The 18,114-nt window shown below is 45.0% G+C and overlaps 1 protein-coding gene across 2 annotated transcripts in view; it reads left to right on the forward strand.

Annotated features, from left to right (window-relative positions):
• The window catches only part of LOC140392004 (proteasomal ATPase-associated factor 1-like), a 61,812-nt gene that overhangs the window by 33,968 nt on the left and 9,730 nt on the right, over nucleotides 1–18,114 (forward strand). For both annotated transcript variants that reach the window (XM_072477137.1, XM_072477138.1), the window contains 2 exons: nucleotides 6,132–6,223; nucleotides 8,078–8,193. In XM_072477137.1, coding sequence (XP_072333238.1) covers nucleotides 6,132–6,223; nucleotides 8,078–8,193 — 208 coding nt within the window. The remainder of the gene's footprint in view (nucleotides 1–6,131; nucleotides 6,224–8,077; nucleotides 8,194–18,114) is intronic.

Genomic DNA, 18,114 nt, shown 5'->3' on the forward strand with positions numbered 1-18,114 from the left:
TAGCCAGTTCGTTATCCAACTGGCCAAATTTCCCACTATCCCATGCCTCCTTACTTTGTGCAGAAGCCTACCATGGGGAACTTTATCAAATGCCTTACTAAAATCCATGTACACTACATCCACTGCTTTACCTTCATCCACATGCTTGGTCACCTCCTCAAAGAATTCAATAAGATTTGTAAGGCAAGACCTACCCCTCACAAATCCGTGCTGACTATCCCTAATCAAGCAGTGTCTTTCCAGATGCTCAGAAATCCTATCCTTCAGTACCCTTTCCATTACTTTGCCTACCACCGAAGTAAAACTAACTGGCCTGTAATTCCCAGGGTTATCCCTAGTTCCTTTTTTGAACAGGGGCACGACATTCGCCACTCTCCAATCCCCTGGTACCACCCCTGTTGACAGTGAGGACGAAAAGATAATTGCCAACGGCTCTGCAATTTCATCTCTTGCTTCCCATAGAATCCTTGGATATATCCCGTCAGGCCCGGGGGACTTGTCTATCCTCAAGTTTTTCAAAATGCCCAACACATCTTCCTTCCTAACAAGTATTTCCTCGAGCTTACCAATCTGTTTCACACTGTCCTCTCCAACAATATCGCCCCTCTCATTTGTAAATACAGAAGAAAAGTACTCATTCAAGACCTCTCCTATCTCTTCAGACTCAATACACAATCTCCCGCTACTGTCCTTGATCGGACCTACCCTCGCTCTAGTCATTCTCATATTTCTCACATATGTGTAAAAGGCCTTGGGGTTTTCCTTGATCCTACCCGCCAAAGATTGTTCATGCCCTCTCTTAGCTCTCCTAATCCCTTTCTTCAGTTCCCTCCTGGCTATCTTGTATCCCTCCAATGCCCTGTCTGAACCTTGTTTCCTCAGCCTTACATAAGTCACCTTTTTTCTCTTAACAAGACATTCAACCTCTCTTGTCAACCATGGTTCCCTCACTCGACCATCTCTTCCCTGCCTGACAGGGACATACATATCAAGGACACGTAGCACCTGTTCCTTGAACAAGTTCCACATTTCACTTGTGTCCTTCCCTGCCAGCCTATGTTCCCAACTTATGCACTTCAATTCTTGTCTGACAACATCGTATTTACCCTTCCCCCAATTGTAAACCTTGCCCTGTTGCACGTACCTATCCCTCTCCATTACTAAAGTGAAAGTCACAGAATTGTGGTCACTATCTCCAAAATGCTCCCCCACTAACAAATCTATCACTTGCCCTGGTTCATTACCCAGTACTAAATCCAATATTGCCCCTCCTCTGGTCGGACAATCTACATACTGTGTTAGAAAAGCTTCCTGGACACACTGCACAAACACCACCCCATCCAAGCTATTTGATCTAAAGAGTTTCCACTCAATATTTGGGAAGTTAAAGTCACCCATGACTACTACCATGTGACTTCTGCACCTTTCCAAAATCTGTTTCCCAATCTGTTCCTCCACATCTCTGCTACTATTGGGGGGCCTATAGAAAACTCCTAACAAGGTGACTGCTCCTTTCCTATTTCTGACTTCAACCCATACTACCTCAATAGGGTGATACTCCTCGAACTGCCTTTCTGCAGCTGTTATACTATCTCTAATTAATAATGCCAGCCCCCCACCTCTTTTACCACCCTCCCTAATCTTATTGAAACATCTATAACCAGGGATCTCCAACAACCATTTCTGCCCCTCTTCTATCCAAGTTTCCGTGATGGCCACCACATCGTAGTCCCAAGTACCGATCCATGCCTTAAGTTCACCCACCTTATTCCTGATGCTTCTTGCGTTGAAGTATACACACTTCAACCCATCTCCGTGCCTGCAAATACTCTCCTTTGTCAGTGTTCCCTTCCCCACTGCCTCATTACATGCTTTGGCGTCCTGAATATCGGCTACCTTAGTTGCTGGACTACAAATCCGGTTCCCATTCCCCTGCCAAATTAGTTTAAACCCTCCCGAAGAGTACTAACAAACCTCCCTCCCAGGATATTGGTGCCCCTCTGGTTCAGATGCAACCCGTCCTGCTTGTACAGGTCCCACCTTCCCCAGAATGCGCTCCAATTATCCAAATACCTGAAGCCCTCCCTCCTACACCATTCCTGCAGCCACGTGTTCAACTGCACTCTCTCCCTATTCCTAGCCTCGCTATCACGTGGCACCGGCAACAAACCAGAGATGACAACTCTGTCTGTCCTGGCTTTCAACTTCCAGCCTAACTCCCTAAACTTGTTTATTACCTCCACACCCCTTTTCCTACCTATGTCGTTGGTACCAATGTGCACCACGACTTCTGGCTGCTCCCCCTCCCCCTTAAGGATCCTGAAGACACGATCCGAGACATCCCTGGCCCTGGCACCCGGGAGGCAACATACCTTCCGGGAGTCTCGCTCGCGACCACAGAATCTCCTATCTATTCCCCTAACCATTGAATCTCCTACAACTATTGCTTTTCTATTCTCCCCCCTTCCCTTCTGAGCCCCAGAGCCAGACTCAGTGCCAGAGACCTGGCCGCTAGGGCCTTCCCCCGGTAGGTCATCCCCCCCAACAGCATCCAAAACAGTATACTTGTTTTGAAGGGGAACGGCCACGAGGGATCCCTGCACTGTCTGCCTGTTTGTTTTTTTCCCCCTGACTGTAACCCAGCTATTCTTGTCCTGTACCTTGGGTGTGGTTACCTCCCTGTAACTCTTCTCAATCACCCCCTCTGCCTCCCGGATGATCCGAAGTTCATCCAGCTTCAGCTCCAGTTCCCTAACACGGTCTTTGAGGAGCTGAAGTTGGGTGCACTTCCCGCAGGTATAGTCAGTGGGGAGAGTGGCAGCACATCCCATCTTTTGAAATCCTCCTCCATCTGCTCCACCAACTGCGTCAAATTGAGCTTGTGCAGGGCCCCCCAGCTCCCAGCCACCTGGATCCCCAAGTACCGAAAGTTCCTTTCCGCCCTCTTCAATGGTAGGTCGTCTATCCCCCTTCCCTGGTCCCCTGGATGCACACGGCCAATCCACTTAACCTGCACATCTCTGGGATGTGGGAACAAGCTGGAGCATCCGGAGGAAACCCACACAGGCACAGGGAGAATGTTCAAACTCCACACAGACAGTCTTCCAAGACGAATCGAGCCTGGATCCCTGGTGCTGTGAGGCAGCAGTGCTATCCACTGTGCCATCGTGCTGTTGAGAACTATGGGATGGAAAAGTTTGTAACCGTACCTTTTTAAAAGGCTGGTGTGCTAGATTCATCAACAAGTGACTTTTGGAAACATACTGCAACCTCCTTTTTAATCCAGCAGATAAAATTATAATCCATAATGTTATTCATCTCTCTCTCTCTCCCACTTTCTCTGCTTTCCAATGGGTTCCTCGCTGACTCCTGCTGGGGTGTATCTGGGGATACTACAGAGATAATTGAGGTCATCCGTTAAGACCTTCCATGAAATTGTTTTATGACTAAGCATTTGGTCTTCCCTCAATATCTTTGGCCCACCATCCAGAAATTTCTGATTATGTCCCTGAAGATTCGCTGGAATATTTTTTCTACTTTGAAGCTAATATACAAGTGCAGGTTATTGTTGCAGTTCGTTGCTTCCAAATGTTGCCACTCTCCCAGGGTTTCCACGGAAGTCGTAGCAAATTAGTTGGACATTTAACCACACATTCTTTATTTACCAGTGCGTTTTCAGTATTTGTTCAAATTGCAAGTACTACTTTGGCCATGTTCAGATTGGCCATTTGTAATTATTCATTTTCATTTAAATTTAAGTTATGCTGTTAAGTATACAAAGCCATCAAGTGTTGGAAATACTAGGGCTGAGTTTTTTTTGGTTGAAAGTCAGCCATGATTTATGGGATGAAGGGTTGTCTTATGAGGAAAGGTTGGGCTTATACTTGTTGGAGTTTAGAAGAATGAGAGGTAATTTTATTGAAACATAAATTCTAAAGAGGCTTGATAGGGTAGATGCTGAGGGGGTGTTTCATATCATAGTGAAACTAGAACTAGGGGGGACAGTTTAAAAATAAGGGGTCTCATTTAAAACAGATGATGAAGGATTTCTTGTATCTGAGTCATTAGTCTTTGGTATTCTCTTCCACCAAGATGCTGGATCATTGAATATATTCAAAGCTGAAGTCCTGCTCCTAGGCCATGTGTTCTAGGGAGGAGATGCTCTGGCTGATTTTGCAATCCAGCTCTTGGTCTGTAACATTGTAGGTAGCAGATGAGTAACAAAGCCATATGAGTAACATATCAGATCGAATGGCGGAGCAGACTCAATGGGCCGAATGGTGTAATTCTGCTCCTATATCTTATGAACTTAGACATAATTTTGGTTGACAAGGCAGTTGAGGGTTATTGGGGACAGGCAAGAAAGTGCTGATAAGTTCACAATAGAATCAACCATGATATTATTAAGTGGTGGAACAGGCTCAATGGGCCTAATAGCCTGCTTCTGCTCCTATTTGTTATTTCTTACATATTGCCTCAAGCAAAAGTCTTGTGTGTCTCTTGATTCTGTTGCTAGAGTCCGTATGGAGATGCCCTGGATAGCCTTGTGATAGTGATTGAACGCTGTTGTCTCAGTTCTGTCTCCTGAGGCAGAAGATCATTTTCAGTCTCTGCTGTTAGTCTGTCTTTTCAGATAAAAATGAAGGCTCTCAGTAGGGGTGGGATGGCAGTTTGTTACATTTTTTTTCTTCTGGTTTTGCCTCAAATTTGATCCTGGGTTCTGCAACCCTGAACTTGATTTTTGAAACTGCTGTCCATTTTTCAATAAAATATTATGGTTAGCTGCTTCTGCAACACTGCACTGTTACTTCCACAGACAGTCCATGGGCCCCCACTCCCTATGATCTGAATCTAGAGGATAATGCACCTGGAGGCCCTGCTGCTTGTCTTCATGCATTTGGAGTGCTGGTAGCCCAGATCGGAGTCTGCATATTGGGGGTGAGAACTCTTGAAGGAGTGCGAGTTCCCTCCAGTTATATACAGAGATGGCAATCAGAACTATTTGCCCTGGAAGCACATAAATAGAGAGCCCGACTGCTCAGTGCACAAACAAAAACTTAAGAGTTGCAGAATGTAATCCCTAAACACCAATAAAAATCCTGAAATCCAATGTAATAAAAATGAACTGAATTTATTCTGTCACCTTGAAGCAACGGCGCTGATCGTAGGCCTTTATTCAGGGCTGTTTTGCTGTTATATGAGTTTTTGATTTGTTAAGCTTTTTTATGCAGCTGTGTCAGCTTTTTAAAAAGTCATGAGCTTTACTGAGATTTGTAGGTTGGCACGTATGCAGTTCCACAGTGGAATGATGAAAACTCTCATGATGCATCCTTCGCACACAAAACACAGGATCTGTCAACAGCAATTCAAAAATCTAATACCCAAGTCCAAGTGAAATTTGCAACCCAAATTTTAGGCTCTAGTTAGAAGGGCAAGTCTATTTTGGCGACATTTCTGGCAGACGTTTCCTACATTATGGCACGTCATGTATTTTCTTGTTGAATGAGAGGTGATTTCATTGAAACATAAAAGATTCTAACGGGTCTTGACAGGGTAGATACTGAGAGGTTGTTTCCCCTGACTGGGGAATCTAGAACACTGAAGCCTCAGGGTTAGGGATCAATCATTTAGGACTGAGACGAGGAGAAATTTCTTCACTTGAAGAGTTTTAAATAATTGGAATTTTCTACCCCAGAGGATTGTGGATAGCTCCATTGTTGAGCATATTTAAGGCCGAGATCGATAGATATTTGGTACCTCAGAGAATCAAGAGATATGGAGAACTGGCAGGAAAGTTGAGTTGAGGCTGAACATCAGCCATGATCGAATTGAGTAGCGGAGCAGCATCTGGCGGCTGAATGTTCTACTCCTATTTCTTGTTTTCTTACCCTGTATTATGTATTTTATTTCTTGCTTTGTACACCATTGTGAAGAAGAAAAATGGCAGGTGAAAACTGCAATATATAATGTGGCCAATATTGTGGTATCTGCAGAATAGTAAAAGATGGCTTTCAAAAACAAAGTTGAGGACTTCAAAAATGTTTGCACATCTATATAATTGACTTAATTCATGTAAGAAATATTATTCCTTTCACATTCATTCATTTAAAACCAAACTATGTGCTTACCAGGTGAACGTGAAATAGGGACCGAGGGAAAATTATTACTTTTAGCCCGCGAAGACAAAAAACTGCAAAGCATTGGACTGCTCAGTAGGCAACCAGTAAGTGTGTTTTATTGTTTAGAAGCTTGTGTGGTTGTGCCCACTAACATTGTATGTTAACCTGCTGACATCAATTGAGATTGTGCTACAGTAATAAAATAGAAAAAACTCGAATGTATAATAGCTTTTGAGCCCTTAGGCGATACCAAAGTACTTTACAACCCATTGGGTATTCTTGAGGTGTAATTACAATTGTAGAAAAGGAAACATGGCACCAATTTGAGCACAGCAAGCTGGCAAAAATGAAATAATGACCGGATGATCTGTTTAGTTGACGTTGCATGAGAGATAAATATTTGATTAGTCAGAAAGTTCTCAGTTTTTGAATTATGTATGAAACAGTTTACCTTTTCTAATTTAAGGATTTTCATATTTACTTTTAAACCAAGCACCCAATTAGGGTAAAACCGAGAACGCCATAAACCTCACCGGAAGATGAGATATAATTATATAATTAAAGGCATGCGTGTAATTCAGTATGTAAGCCTGGATCCCAGGATGATTGCAAGTGGTGGGATACTGAAGCTATTACTGAAGTAAACTGATTGAGACTTTATAAACAAAGGCAAAAAGTACTGAAGCAAGGAAGGTATGCTACACTTTTGTAAATCACTGGTTAGGTCACAGCTGGAGCAGTATGATCAATTCTCTCACTACATTTTTTTTGAAAAATGCCAAAAGCCGTGGAGCCGTGCAAGGTTTATTTACTGGAATGGTACTAGGATGCAAAACTTGTACGGAGTTATTGTGTGAGAGATTGGAGAAGCTGAGATTGTTCTCCTTGGAGCAGAGAAGATTAACGGGAGAAATTTAAAGAAATAGAAAAATGGTGAAGTATTTTGATAGAGCAAATGAGGAAAAATTATTTCCAGTGACAGAAGGGTCATAGATGTAAGGAAGTTGGCACAAGATCCAGAATTGAGATGAAGAGAATGTTTTTTAATCCAGTGAGTTATGCAGTGTCTGAAAGGGTGGTGGAAACAGATTCACAAATGATTTTCGAAAGGAAATTGTATAAATACTTAAGGGGAAACATTTGCCGGACTATAAGGAAAAAGGGTGGGCTGATGGGACTAATTGGATAGCCTTTCAAAGAGCCAGCACAAAAGGACTCCTGTGTTGTATTGGTTAATGATTTGGTGTACTGAGCAGAAACCAATGTAAGTATGATATAGTTTACATAACTACATTATGGAAATAACACACATTCCAATGAGGGATATGGAATAAAATAATCATAATTATAACTCCTAACTATACTTCACTAGGAAGGGTCTGTGCAAGAAAAAAGGCCTCCTTACTCTTCTGTACTGTTGAAACTGTTTATATAATTGTTTAAATATTTATTTACTGTAGGAAATACCTTGTGGAAATGGAAGTCTTAATGTAAATTAATATTTACATTGTATTAGCACAGACCACCACAATGCACATGCTCATATGAGTGCATTTTGTGTTCTTGTTTAATATGGTTTAATCTGGTGGATTGTGTCATGACTTGTTCGCAGAGGGATTGTTGTTTCCTAAGGGAAATTAAATTTGCTAGGTAACTTGAGCTGCAAAGCTCTGCTTGTCTCTAAGCATTCCTTTTGGTCAGGAGAGCTTAAAAATTATTATTTTTTTTTGCAAAAGGAAAGACGAGCTGATAAAAAAGAAGATATCAGGTGTTTTGTGAGCCATTTCTTGGAGGTTGAAATGAGCTTTGCTGCAGGCAAACTGGAGTACAATCAATGTCCCCTCTTGTGACAGCTCTTTAAATCTAGATATGTCATCAAATGTTTCAAAGCCTTCATATTTTCCATGTAAAAGAATGCAGACAAATCTGACACATTTCTCTCTATTGTGAATTTCCAGATATTTATGTTTGAGGGATCTGATGCTTTCAACTGTTGTACATTCCTTTCAAGTACATATGTCCTTGCTGGAACACAGGACGGTAACATTTATCAGCTGGATGTTCGAAACACAAAGTAAGTATGCTGTGTGACAGTACATCAAATCCATTTGGTGATTAGCCTGGATGTTCCCTTTTTCAAAGAAAATCCTGCAGAATTGCATAATTGATTAATGGTGGGAAATGGTATTCCAGAAAGATCTGTGCTGGAACTATTGTTCACTATTTGCATAAATAATTTGGACATGGGAATCAGAAGACAATTTCAAAATTTGGGGAGTCATGCAATGTGAGCACGTAGTGACTGCGTTTTTGCGAGCTCTGGTGCTGCTCATTTTTTAATCCTTTTTTAAAAATCTGAATACACAACCCTTATTTACGTGTTCCCGGTGTGTCAGTGTCCCGGGCTATGTTGCTGGAAGATCCTGGCTAGATTTTGGCAATAGGGAATCGAGCTAAATCGAAAAATTCTTGTTTAATTGATGTGGCTGGAGATGGCTTGGATAGGGCCCAGCTTGCATTGGTGGTTTTGCTGGTGAGCGGATCTGAGCTTTGGAGACACTGTCAGCGTCGGGATGATGGCTGCATTGTGATTGAAGTTGTGGATAGATGTCATAGAGTCAGAGAAACAGGCCCTTTGACCCAGCCTGTCCATGCCGTCCAGTTTCTATCACTACGCTAGTCCCATTTGCCCGCATTTGGCCCATATCCCTCTATGGCACATATCCCTCAATACCCTCCCTGCCCATGTAACTGTCTTAACTTTTTTAAAGGAAAAAATTGTACCTGCCTCTGGCAGCTTATCCCAGATGCTCACCACCCTCTGTGAAGAAATTTCCCTTCTGGTCTCTTTTGTATGTCTCCTCTCTCACCCGTAAACCTATGTCCTCTAGTTATAGACTCCTCTACCTTTGGGAAAAGATGTTGACCATCTACCTTATCTATGCCCCTCATTATTTTATAAACCTCTATAAGATCACCCCTAAGCCTCCTACGCTCCAGGGATAAAGGTCCTAGCCTATCCAGTCTCTCCTTATAGCTCAGACCATTAAGTCCTGGTAGCACTGTCGTAAATCTCTCCTGCACCCTTTCTGGTTTAACAATATCCTTCCTATAATAGGGTGACCAGAACTGAACACAGTATTCCATGTGTGGTCTGACTAATGTCTTGTACAACTTCAACAAGACGTCCCAACTCCTGTATTCCATATTCTGACCATAAATCCTAGCATACTGAATGCCTTCTTCATCACCCTGTCCACGTGCGACTCCACCTTCAAGGAGCTATGAACCTGCACCCCTAGATTTCTTTGTTCTGTAACTCTCCCCAACTCCCTACCATTAACTGAATAGGTCCTGCCCTGATTTGATCTACCAAAATGCATCACCTCACATTTATCCAAATTAAACTCCATCTGCCAATCATCGGCCCACTGGCCCAATTGGTCAAGATCCTGTTGCAATCTTACATAACCTTCTTCACTATCCACTATGGTGTCATCTGTAACTTACTAACCATGCCTCCTGTGGACCCAGCACCGATCCCTGAGGCACATCGCTGGTCACAGGCCTCCAGTTTGAAAAACAACCCTCCACAACCACCCTTTTAGCTTTGGTCGCCAAGCCAATTTTGTATCCAATTGGCTGCCTCACCCTGGATTCCGTGAGATTTAACCTTTTGCAACAACCTACCATGCAGTACCTTGTCAAAGTCCTTTCTAAAGTCCATGTAGACAACGTCAACTGCACTGCCCTCATCGATCTTCTTGATTACCCCTACAAAAAACTCAATCAAATTGGTGAGACATGACTTTCCTCTTACAAAGCCATGCTGACTTTCCCTAATTAGCCCTTGCCTGTCCATATGCCTGTAGATCCTGTCAATCAGAATACCTTCTAACAATTTATCCACTACAGAAATAAGGCTAACCGGGTGTCTGTACTTCCCAGGCTTATCCCTACAGCCCTTCTTAAACAAGGGCACAACATTTGCTACCCTCCAATCTTTAGGCACCTCTCCTGTCGCTGTCGATGATTTAAATATCTCGGCTAGAGGGCCGACGATTTCCTCCCTAGCCTCCCACAATGTCCGAGGATACATTTCATCAGGTCCTGGGGATTTATCTATCTTGATGCGCTTTAATGCACCTCCTTCTCTGTAATATGTGCACTCCTCAAAACATCACTTTTTATTTCCCCAATTTCCCGAACATTCGTGCCTTTCTCAACAGTAAACACTGACGAGAAATATTCATTTAGAACCTCTCCCATCTCTTGTGAATCTGCACATAGGTGACCTTGTTTATCCTTAAGAGGCCCTACCCTCTCCCTAGTCACCCTTTTACCCTTTATGTATCTGTAAACGCTCTTTGGATTTTCCTTTGCCTTATCTGCCAAGACAATCTCATGTCCCCCTTTTTGCCCTCCTGATTTCTCTTGACAGTCTTGGCTTCTTGGCATGGGTTGTTGGTGCTCACATTGATGAACTGCGAGATATCCTTAAGAGAATTGATGAGGGGGGGGAAGAGATTACTGTCCGACAACAGGGCTGTCCCCTGGGTAGCGGCTCACCTTCGGTCCTTGGGAATGTCAAATGCTATCAGATCGGCTGTGATTTTCCAGCATTTTTTCTTTTGGATCCTTTTATCCTATCATTGTTAATGCGAGGGATAGACCGACCGCAATGATTTTGATCTGAACCAGCCTTACGAATATTTGCTGGTCGTCTCTACAAATATATATATTTTAATAAATTTAGAATGCCAAATTATTTTTTTTTCCAATTGAGGGGAAATGTAGCCAATCCACCTAGCCTGCAAATCTTTAGGTTGTGGGGGTGAGACCCACCCAAAAACGGGGAGAATGTGCCATCATCAACCCACATATTTGTAGAGAAAGAGCGGCAGAATGTGCAAACTCCACACGGACAGTGACCTGGGGCCAGGATCGAACCCGGGTCCTCAGTGGCGTGAGGCAGCAGTGCTAACCACTGTATCACCGTGCCGCCCTTTCGCTACAAATATGTGGAATGGTGATGGCTCTATACTGTGCTGATTTGGGGGATTTGTTGCATCTTGTGGATATATGTAAGATTATCCTCTTAGAATTAATGTCTTTGCATATTTTTTCTGTATTTCTTTTTGTTATTTTGGGGTTAAAGAATCGTTGACTGGCTCCTGTCAAGGGAAAGGCAGATCTTTATATGAGAAAAAGAGATTATGATGTGTTATTGTTGCCTGTGGTATAATTGGAGTTGGGGGAATATGTGTCTTCAATTCTTATCCTATATCTTCTTTGACTGATTGGGTATTCACGACATGTGAAGGTGTACACCAGTTTATCATGTTTTCATGTCTTTATCCTCTTTTCCATCATTCTCCAATGTATCTGTGTATTGTTTTTCCTGGTGCAAGCAAAGGCACCTTTGTTTTAATGATTGGGTGGTACCAACTGTATTGTTATTCTCTTGTCTTTTCCTGTATTCATATATGTTGAAGCATTTTTTTTTTTTTATTAAATATTTTATTGAAAATTTTTGGTCAACCAACACAGTACATTGTGCATCCTTTACACAATATTATAACAACACAAATAACAATGACCTATTTTATCAACAAAAAAAATGAATAAATAATAAATAACAAAAATGAAAACTAGCCCTAATTATGTTGAAGCATTTATACTGTACCAATGCTGAGGAATTGTTGTGTTATTTGTAAAACTGAAAAAACCCGAATTAAAAAGATACATTTGAAAAAAAAATTCAGATGACACCAAGTTGTGGGGCTGAAGAAGAGAACTGCAAATAAAAATGTGGAACTCCCACTATAGTTGAGATAATTGTTACATCAAGGGGAAGCTAGATTAGCACAAGGGGAGAAAGGACTAGAAGGATTTTTTTAAATGTATTTTACTCCAGACTTATATAAAAGGTTACAAAACAAACAATTCAAAGAACAAAGAACAAAGAAATGTACAGCACAGGAACAGGCCCTTCGGCCCTCCAAGCCCGTGCCGACCATGCTGCCCGACTAAACTACAATCTTCTACACTTCCTGGGTCCGTATCCTTCTGTTCCCATCCTATTCATATATTTGTCAAGATGCCCCTTAAATGTCCCTATCGTCCCTGCTTCCACTACCTCCTCCGGTAGCGAGTTCCAGGCACCCACTACCCTCTGCGTAAAAACTTGCCTCGTACATCTACTCTAAATCTTGCCCCTCTCACCTTAAACCTATGCCCCCTAGTAATTGACCCCTCTACCCTGGGGAAAAGCCTCTGACTATCCACTCTGTCTATGCCCCTCATAATTTTGTATACCTCTATCAGGTCTCCCCTCAACCTCCTTCGTTCCAGTGAGAACAAACCAAGTTTATTCAACCGCTCCTCATAGCTAATGCCCTCCATACCAGGCAACATTCTGGTAAATCTCTTCTGCACCCTCTCTAAAGCCTCCACATCCTTCTGGTAGTGTGGCGACCAGAATTGAACACTATACTCCAAGTGTGGCCTAACTAAGGTTCTATACAGCTGCAACATGACTTGCCAATTCTTATACTCAATGCCCCGGCCAATGAAGGCAAGCATGCCGTATGCCTTCTTGACTACCTTCTCCACCTGTGTTGCCCCTTTCAATGACCTGTGGACCTGTACTCCTAGATCTCTGACTTTCAATACTCTTGAGGGTTCTACCATTCACTGTATATTCCCTACCTGCATTAGACCTTCCAAAATGCATTACCTCACATTTGTCCGGATTAAACTCCATCTGCCATCTCTCCGCCCAAGTCTCCAGACAATCTAAATCCTGCTGTATCCTCCGACAGTCCTCATCGCTATCCGCAATTCCACCAACCTTTGTGTCGTCTGCAAACTTACTAATCAGACCAGTTACATTTTCCTCCACATCATTTATATATACTACAAAGAGCAACGGTCCCAGCACTGATCCCTGTGGAACACCACTGGTCACAGCCCTCCAATTAGAAAAGCATCCCTCCATTGCTACCCTCTGCCTTCTATGGCCTAGCCAGTTCTGTATCCACCTTGCCAGCTCACCCCTGATCCCGTGTGACTTCACCTTTTGTACTAGTCTACCATGAGGGACCTTGTCAAAGGCCTTACTGAAGTCCATATAGACAACATCTACTGCCCTACCTGCATCAATCATCTTAGTGACCTCCTCGAAAAACTCTATCAAGTTAGCGAGACACGACCTCCCCTTCACAAAACCGTGCTGCCTCTCACTAATACGTCCATTTGCTTCCAAATGGGAGTAGATCCTGTCTCTAAGAATTCTCTCCAGTAATTTCCCTACCACTGAAGTAAGGCTCACCGGCCTGTAGTTCCCGGGATTATCCTTGCTACCCTTCTTAAACAGAGGAACAATATTGGCTATTCTCCAGTCCTCCGGGACATCCCCTGAAGACAGCGAGGATCCAAAGATTTCTGTCAAGGCCTCAGCAATTTCCTCTCCAGCCTCCTTCAGTATTCTGGGGTAGATCCCATCAGGCCCTGGGGACTTATCTACCTTAATATTTTTTAAGACACCCAACACCTCGTCTTTTTGGATCACAATGTGACCCAGGCTATCTACACCCCCTTCTCCAGACTCAACATCTACCAATTCCTTCTCTTTCGTGAATACTGATGCAAAGTATTCATTTAGTACCTCGCCCATTTCCTCTGGCTCCACACATAGATTCCCTTGCCTATCCTTCAGTGGGCCAACCCTTTCCCTGGCTACCCTCTTGCTTTTTATGAACCATTTGGACCCTATCTTCCAGAGTCAGGTGCAATGTGTCCCACCTCTTCAGATCCCCCCTAACCTCCTCCACCAGCTTTGTTAGATTCCATTTATGTAGCATCACCCATTCCCTCGCCACCAGTATCCCCAGGTATCTAAACCTGTTCATCGGAAAGACTTCACTTTTCCCTACATTTAGCTTATATCCCGAGAACGGCCCAAACTTCCCCAACAGTCCCATCATGATCCTCTCCATGCTCTCCAGCGGATCCGAAACATACAATAGTAGGTCATCCACGTGTAGTGACACCCAGTGCTCCCTTTGTCCTCTCGTGATCCATCGCCACTCTTGTCGACCTCCTAAGAGCCATTGCCAGATACTCTATTGCTAATGCAAACAACAGCTGCGACAGCGGACACCCCTGCCTTGTTCCCATGTGCAGTTCAAAGTTTCGTGAGCCCATGTCGTTGGTCCGCAAGCTCGCCCTCGGTGCCACATATAACAGATGCACCCATGCCACAAACTTCGGCTAAACTCAAACCTTCCCAGGACCTCAAACAGGTCCCGCCACTCCACCCAGTCAAATGCCTTCTCGGCGTCCATGGACACCACTACCTCCGGTACCTTGACGGGGCATGACCATCTTTAACAGCCTCCTATTTTACTAGAAAACTGCCTACCCTTTACGAAGCCTGTCTGGTCCTCCGCAACCACCCCCGGAACACATCCTTCCCGCCACTGACTTAGTCAGCACTTTCAGATCCGTATTTAACAGCGATATGGGCCTATATGACCCACATTCTGACGTGTCTTTTCCCTTTGGTATTAATATGATCGCTGCCACCTCAAAACCTACGTCCTCCCAATTCGATGCATATACATTCTACAGTACCACTGGCATCCCCTCTAATACCCCACTCACCATCACATATCTCCCACCCGGGCCCCTCACTTCCTTCGCACTCTCAAACCCCATTTTCTTGCTCATCAAAATGGCCACACCCCGCGCCTTTGAATCAAACCCTGAGTGGAAAACCTGTCCCACCCATCCCTTCCTTAGCCTAACCTGGTCCTTCACGCGGAGGTGCATCTCCTGCAGAAAGACCACCTCCGCTTTTAAACTTCTTCGGTTCACAAAGACCCGAGATCTTTTCACCAGTCCATTGAGCCCTCGCACGTTCCATTTTGTCAGCCGTACCGGGGGCTTGCGTCTCCATTCCCCTCTACCATCCACCCCTTTTGGCACTACCCCCATTAATTTCACCCTGTACCTGGTCCACCCAAGGTGATCCCTTTCTCCGTTCCTGACCATTTTTCTTCTCCAACATCGCTGCGTCGCGCGTTCGCCAGCATTGCCTGTCAGCGTCGCAACTCCTGCCCAAAAGCTCTTTCTACAGACCCCTCCCCCGCCCTCACCTCTTTGTTCTGTGAAGAAGGCTCCCAGCTCCCCCTCCAAATAAAGTCTCAACTCGAGCCACAGGCAGAGTTGGGGGGGGGGGACGGGACAGGGACAACAGCTGTCTCCTTACAGACTTTCCACCCCTGCTCCATTTGTCAACCCAACAGAAAAAAGAAGAAAACCCCTCCACATCGGAGGGAAAGAAAAGTTCCCCCTCCCTCCAATCCCCACTCTACCCATATTCGCCATTATTCCAGAGTTCCAGCACCTCCGTCTCCCAAGATTGTTCAGTTCTCCCCCAGTTTATGCTCCTTGATAAAGCCATTGGCTGCTTCTGGGGTCTCAAAATAATATTCCCGGCCTTCATAAGTCACCCATAGTTTCGCCGGTTAAGCGCCCCAAACCTGATCTGCCGTCGATGTAACACCGCCTTGACCATGTTGAACCCCGCATGCCGTTTTGCCAGTTCAGCTCCAATATCCTGGTATATTCGGACCTTGTTCCTTTCCCATTTGCAATTCCACTTCTCCCGGGCCCACTGCAAGATCTTTCTCCACAAACTTGTGGAGTTTCACGATCACCGTCCGCAGTGGGTCCCCAGCTCCTGGTTTCTGCCTCAGAGACCTGTGCGCTCTGTCCACCTCTGGGACCTTGTTCAGCACCCCCTCTGCCACCAGCCCCGCCAGCATCCTCGAAATGTACCTTGTGGCACTCGCACCTTCCACTCCTTCAGGCAGGTCAACTATTCGCAGATGCCTCCTCGACCTGCTTTCCCGCTCCTCCACCTTTGTTCTCAGTGTCTTGCAAAGGTCACCTAAGAGCCCCACCTCCGCCTCCAATGCCGATCGCTGTGGTCCGACATCACCCTCTTGATCTCAGATCTGCGACCCCTGAGTCTCCAGACATTTCTCCATCCTCTCAGCCTTTCACGGGTGCCACAGCCCCTTCGATGGCCAATCGATTCTCCTGCATTTCCTTCCTCTGCTGGCTGAACTCGTCCTTGATGAATACTCCATCTGGGGCTTTCCAACTTGCACTGACCCTTCCCCCTCCACCATCTTTCCACTAGCTGCTGCGCCACAGGTCCCTTCCAACTGCTTGGCGAGGTCTTTCATCCTCTGCCGGGTTTGGTAACCAGCAGACATGCCGCTCCCAGGGGGAACATCTCCTTCCACTTTCAGTTACACTTTCCTGTCGAAGTTACACCCGATTTCGGGTAAAAAGAGCTCTTTCCTACGCCTTCCAAGCAGGAGCTGCCCTGTGTGTGACCACTGGGTCTTTTTATTGTAAATGACAGTATTTGAGCAGCAAATCAATTGACAGGCTTTGTGGAGAGAAGCCCCACCATAACAAATCATTTGTAATATATATATTTTTAAAAATATATTTTATTGAAGTTTTTCAAACAAAAATTTTCCATTTTTACAACTTAATAATAATAAAATGTACATTAACCATTATTTAAATAATATATTAAACTAACAACAAATGAGATAAAAGTATTACACAAGAAGCAATTATCCACAACTAGCCTAAAGAGAGAAAGAAAAACAAAACACGAAATAACCCCCCCCCCTCCCCCTTGGGTTGCTGCTGCTGTCCTTTCTGTTTTTCCATTATCGTTCCGCGAGATAGTCAAGAAACGGTTTCCACCGCCTGGTGAACCCCTGAGCCGATCCTCTTAACGCATATTTTATTCGCTCCAGTCTTATGAACCCTGCCATGTCGTTTATCCAGGCCTCCACGCCCGGGGGCTTCGCTTCTTTCCACATAAGTAGAATCCTTCGCCGGGCTACTAGGGACGCAAAGGCCAAAACGTCGGCCTCTTTCGCCTCCTGCACTCCCGGTTCTTCTGCAACCCCAAATATAGCTAACCCCCAGCTTGGTTTGACCCGGACCCCCACCACCTTTGAGACCACTCTTGCCACACATTCCCAGAACTCATGTAGTGCCGGACACGACCAGAACATGTGGGTGTGGTTCGCTGAGCTTCCCGAGCACCTCCCACACCTATCCTCCACCCCAAAAAACCTGCTCAGTCTTGCTCCCGTCAAATGCGCCCTGTGTAGAACCTTAAATTGAATCAGGCTAAGCCTGGCACATGAGGATGAGGAATTTACCCTGCTTAGGGCATCTGCCCACAGCCCCTCCTCAATCTTCCTCCAGCTCCTCTTCCCATTTTCCCTTCAGCTCCTCTACCATCGTCTCCCCCTCGTCTCTCATCTCCCTGTATATTTCCGACACTTTACCTTCTCCAACCCATGCCCCCGAAATCACTCTATCCTGGATCCCTTGCATCGGGAGCTGCGGAAATTCCCTCACCTGTTGCCTCGTAAATGTCCTCACTTGCATGTATCGGAAAGCACTCCCTGGTGGCAACTTATATTTTTCTTCCAGTGCTCCCAAACTCGCAAACGTCCCGTCCACAAACAGGTCCTTCAGCTTCCTAATTCCTGCTCGCTGCCAACATTGAAATCCCCCATCTATCCTCCCCGGGATGAACCTGTGGTTATTCCTTATCGGGGACCAGACTGAGGCACCCGTCACTCCCCTGTGTCGTCTCCACTGCCCCCAGATCTTCAAGGTCACCACCACCACTGGGTTTGTGGTGTACCTTTTCGGGGAGAATGGTAGCGGCGCTGTCGCCAGCGCTTTCAGGCTTGTTCCCTTACAGGACGCCATCTCCAGCCTTTTCCACGCCGCACCTTCCTCTTCCCTCATCCACTTACGGACCATTGACACATTGGCGGCCCAATAGTAGTCACTCAGACTCGGCAGTGCCAATCCCCCTCTGTCCCTACTGCGCTGCAGGAACCCCCTCTTTACCCTCGGGGTCTTTCCCGCCCATACA

This window comes from Scyliorhinus torazame, chromosome 15, assembly GCF_047496885.1.
Source record: "Scyliorhinus torazame isolate Kashiwa2021f chromosome 15, sScyTor2.1, whole genome shotgun sequence".
In the NCBI taxonomy this organism is placed as follows: domain Eukaryota; kingdom Metazoa; phylum Chordata; class Chondrichthyes; order Carcharhiniformes; family Scyliorhinidae; genus Scyliorhinus; species Scyliorhinus torazame.